The sequence below is a fragment of the Aegilops tauschii genome, chromosome 7, assembly GCF_002575655.3.
Source record: "Aegilops tauschii subsp. strangulata cultivar AL8/78 chromosome 7, Aet v6.0, whole genome shotgun sequence".
Classification (NCBI taxonomy): Eukaryota; Viridiplantae; Streptophyta; class Magnoliopsida; order Poales; family Poaceae; genus Aegilops; species Aegilops tauschii.
The window spans coordinates 152,513,142-152,516,906 of NC_053041.3; the positions used below are offsets into that span (position 1 = coordinate 152,513,142).

The 3,765-nt window shown below is 56.1% G+C and overlaps 1 protein-coding gene across 1 annotated transcript; it reads right to left on the reverse strand.

Moving 5' to 3' along the window:
* Positions 1 to 970: 970 nt before the first annotated feature.
* LOC141026951 (uncharacterized) lies at positions 971 to 1,869 on the reverse strand. The gene is made up of 2 exons (XM_073503848.1): positions 1,358 to 1,869; positions 971 to 1,286 (listed from the first exon to the last, which is right to left on the reverse strand). The coding sequence occupies exons 1-2, from the start codon at positions 1,867 to 1,869 to the stop codon at positions 971 to 973; spliced, it is 828 nt and encodes a 275-aa protein (XP_073359949.1).
* Positions 1,870 to 3,765: the final 1,896 nt, after the last annotated feature.

Sequence of the window (3,765 nt, forward strand, 5' to 3'; positions counted from 1 at the left end):
GACAGGAGCAGTAGCGCTCAGCATGCAGCTGGAGCAAGCAGCGCTCAGCAGGAGGGGCTCACAGCTAGTCGGATGGTGCTCGAGGAAGCCCAAGGTGGACCGGAGAGGCACAGGTGACGGCGAGACGACGACGTCTGAATGAAGGAGACAAAGACGGCGTCAGCTCAAGGGCGTCTCATCTTGATCTGGTCCCCGGGACAGATGAAGCCGAGCGCAGCGATCCTCCTGGATGTGCTCCTGAGCGGCGGCGACGATGATGGCCGCGGAACGATGGTGAGGCAGCAGTGATCGTACCGAATTCGAGCTTGAAAATGAGCGGATGAGGAGGGGGCGAAGGGGGATCGAGGGGGTTTGGATGAGCGCGTGGTAGGGTTTTTGGTGGACGCCTTTATAGGCCTGGGGGGCTACGTGTTGGCCATCCATGGCCAGTGTGCCATGGATGTGCGCCACGTCTGGCTGCCTCCTCCACTGGCAAGAGGAAAGGGAAAGGCCGACCAGATGGGATGGGCCTGGAGCAGGGGAAAAGGTGGGCCATGTGCACAAGGGGCTTTCCCCATTTATTCTTTTTCTGTGAACTTATTTAGCTCAGGTTTTGCAATTGATTTAGATGTCAAATGATGTTTGTTCTAGTCCAAACTTTGTACATAAATACTTAGTAAGATACCAGAGCTACACAAAAAGTTTCAAGCCATATGGAATTATTTATCTATTTTTACAAATTGAAAAGGGCAATTATTTTGCTGTTGACCCACTTAATTAAATCCCAGGGGCATTTTTGGAATCCAAAAGAGGTTGGTTTCATCATGACAATTATTTAGGGAATATATAATGAAATTAAAACATTTTAGTTTTATAGTTTGCAGAGATAATAATTTGACTTGTCTTTTAAATTTAAATTAGAGGTCGGTTTGGAACATAGTGATGATTAGCAAAAATTAATTTGTGATGACATGGCACCATTAATAGGAGTTTACTGTAGCACAACACCCAGGGTGTTACACTCCTCGTAGAGCAGCATGGCATTGTGGGCGGGGGCGGCCGATGGCGTGAAGAGCCTTTCCTCGAAGACGCCGGGGTCCTGGGGCTCGCGGCGTGACACCCACCTGGCGATGTCGGCGGACTCTTTGTTGGCGCCGCGGGGGATATGCTGTAGTTCAATACCCAGAAAATGCTTCTTGAGCTTACGTACCTCTTCTAGGTATGCCGCCATGTGCTCGTCCTTGGGCTTGTATTTCTTGTTGGAGAAGTTGACCAAGAGCTGAGAATCGCCCTTGATGGTGAGGCGCCTGACCCCCAATGCGGAAGCGACCTTGGGGCCAGCGATTAGGCCTTCGTATTCCGCGATGTTGTTGGAGACCTTCTCGCCATGCTGAAAACGCAGCTGGACGGCGTAGCGAAGCTTGTCATTGGCAGGGAGACGAGCATGACCCCAACCCCCACGCCATGCCTGGAGAAGGCGCCATCGAAGTGCATGGCCCAACTGTCCGGCGCCTCATCTCCGGGCAGCAGGGACTTGTCTTCATGACGCTCCTCCTTGCTGGTGTCTGTCCATTGCGCCACGAAGTTGACGAGGGCCGCCCCCTTGATAACCCTGGTGGTGCAGAATTCCAACTGGAATGCTTGCAGCTCAATGCTCCACTCAGCGACTCGGCCTGCGGCGTTGGGGCTGTGCAAAACCTTCTCCAGGAGGTAAGCAGAGCCGACCTTGATGGGATGCCCCCGAAAGTAGTGGCGCAACTTCCGGGAAGCAACCAAAAGCGCCAGGAGGAGCTTCTGCTGCATCAGGTAGCGTGTGAGCGCATCCCTCGGGACCGTGCTGACGAAGTACACAGGGTGCTCGACGAGGTGTGTGTCCTCCACGCACTCCATCTCCTACGGGGGTTTGCGGGCCTCAGGAGCTCCAGGGGCATTGCGGATGTGGTCGGCTCGAGGGCATCAGCCTGAAGCGCTGGGGTCTTAGGGAGCTCGGTCGGGTTGCTAGCCCGGGGCCCCGGGTGGGCCGGCAAGCTTGCCGGGCTCGGGGAGCTTCGCCTTGGTCTTCACGTGCTCTTCTCGTATCGCCACAAGCGCGGCGCAGGTTGACTGCGGCGTAGCTGCCAAATACAGGACCAGGGGCTCGCGGAAGCGCGGCGCTACCATTATGGGCGGGCTCGTGAGGTACCTCTTGAGGTCTTCGAAGGCGGCATCTGGCTCTAGGGTCCACTCGAAAGAGCCAGTTCTCTTCATTAGCTTGAAGAATGGTAGGGCGCGCTCGCCTGGCTTGGAGATGAAGCGCCCCAGGGAAGCTACGCACCCCGTGAGCCGCTGCATTTCCTTGAGGGTCCTGGGAGGGCGCATCTTCTCTATGGCCTTGATCTTCTCAGGGTTGGCTTCGATCCCTCGGTGGGAGACGAGGAAGCCAAGGAGCTTCAGTACAAAAAAAAGACACATCCGTGACATTTTGGGCCGAACGAAAAAAATTTCTGTCATACATATGACACTTCTATGACGATAATTGTCAAAAAACCCGGTATCATCATACATGTGGTGGGCTTCTACTTCTATGACAAAAAATCATGACAGAAAATGGGCTTTTCGTCATGGGCGGGCCGGAGACGTAGCTGCATGACATTCTTTGGGCCGTCCATGATGGAAAAAACCGTGGTAGAAGCGAGGGCGAGGAAAATTTCGGGGAGTTCCCGGTTACGGTGGGAGGTCGGGGGCCGAGCGGTGCGCTTTTCTCTCATACACGTACGCGCGTGTGTGCGAGGCGTTGGCTCTAACTGAACCCGAGCGAGGCGTTGGGCTCTAACTGAACCCGAGCGATTGCACTGCAGGCTACGCGTTACTGAACCCGAGCGATCGATCGATGGCTGTTAACTGAACCCGATCGAGCGATTCCTTCGCTACTGCTGCTAACTGAGCCGATCGATGCTGCCTCTGGGATGAATAGTGAGCGTTGCGGGAGGGGGGGGGGTTGGATGGATAGTGAGCGGTGGCGTTGCCTCGGGATGAACAGGACCCCGTGGTGTGGAGGGCTGGATGAACAATAGATGGTGGAGGGGTGCCCGTGGAGGGGTGGTTGAACAGGACCCCGTGGTGTGGAGGGCTAGATGAACAGTAGACGGTGGAGGGGTGCCCGTGGAGGGTTGGTTGAACACTAGCCGGTGGAGTAGCGCGCAGTGTTGGCTGGATGAACAGGAGCCCGTGGAGGCTGGAGGAGGTCAACGGTAGCCCGTGGAGGCTGGAGGAGGTCGACGGTGGAGATGAACAGTATCCCGTGGAGTCCTGTTTTGCGGTACGCCACACCCCTCCCGATGAACAGGACCCCCGTTTCGACCGTAGGAGGTCCATTTCATCCGTTTTGCGGTACGCCACACCCCTCCCGATCAACAGGACCCCCGTTTCGACCGTAGGAGGTCCGTTTCATCCGTTTTGCGGTACACCACACCCCTCCCGATCAGCAGGACCCCCGTTTCGACCATAGGAGGTCCGTTTCGTCCGTTTTGCAGTACCCCACACCCCTCCCGATCAACAGGACCCCCGTTTCGACCGTAGGAGGTCCGTTTCCTCCGTTTTGCGGTACGCCACACCCCTCCCGATCAACAGGACCCCGTTCCGAACGAAGGAGGTCCATTTCCTTTGTTTTGCGGTACGCCAGGCCTCGTTTCCATCGCCTGTTCCGTCCAAGCCCTCCCGATGAACACGACCACGCATTCCGTTCCGACCCAGCCGGTTGGCTCCCACGCGTTCCGTTGCCTCCCGATGAACACGATGCATTCTGTT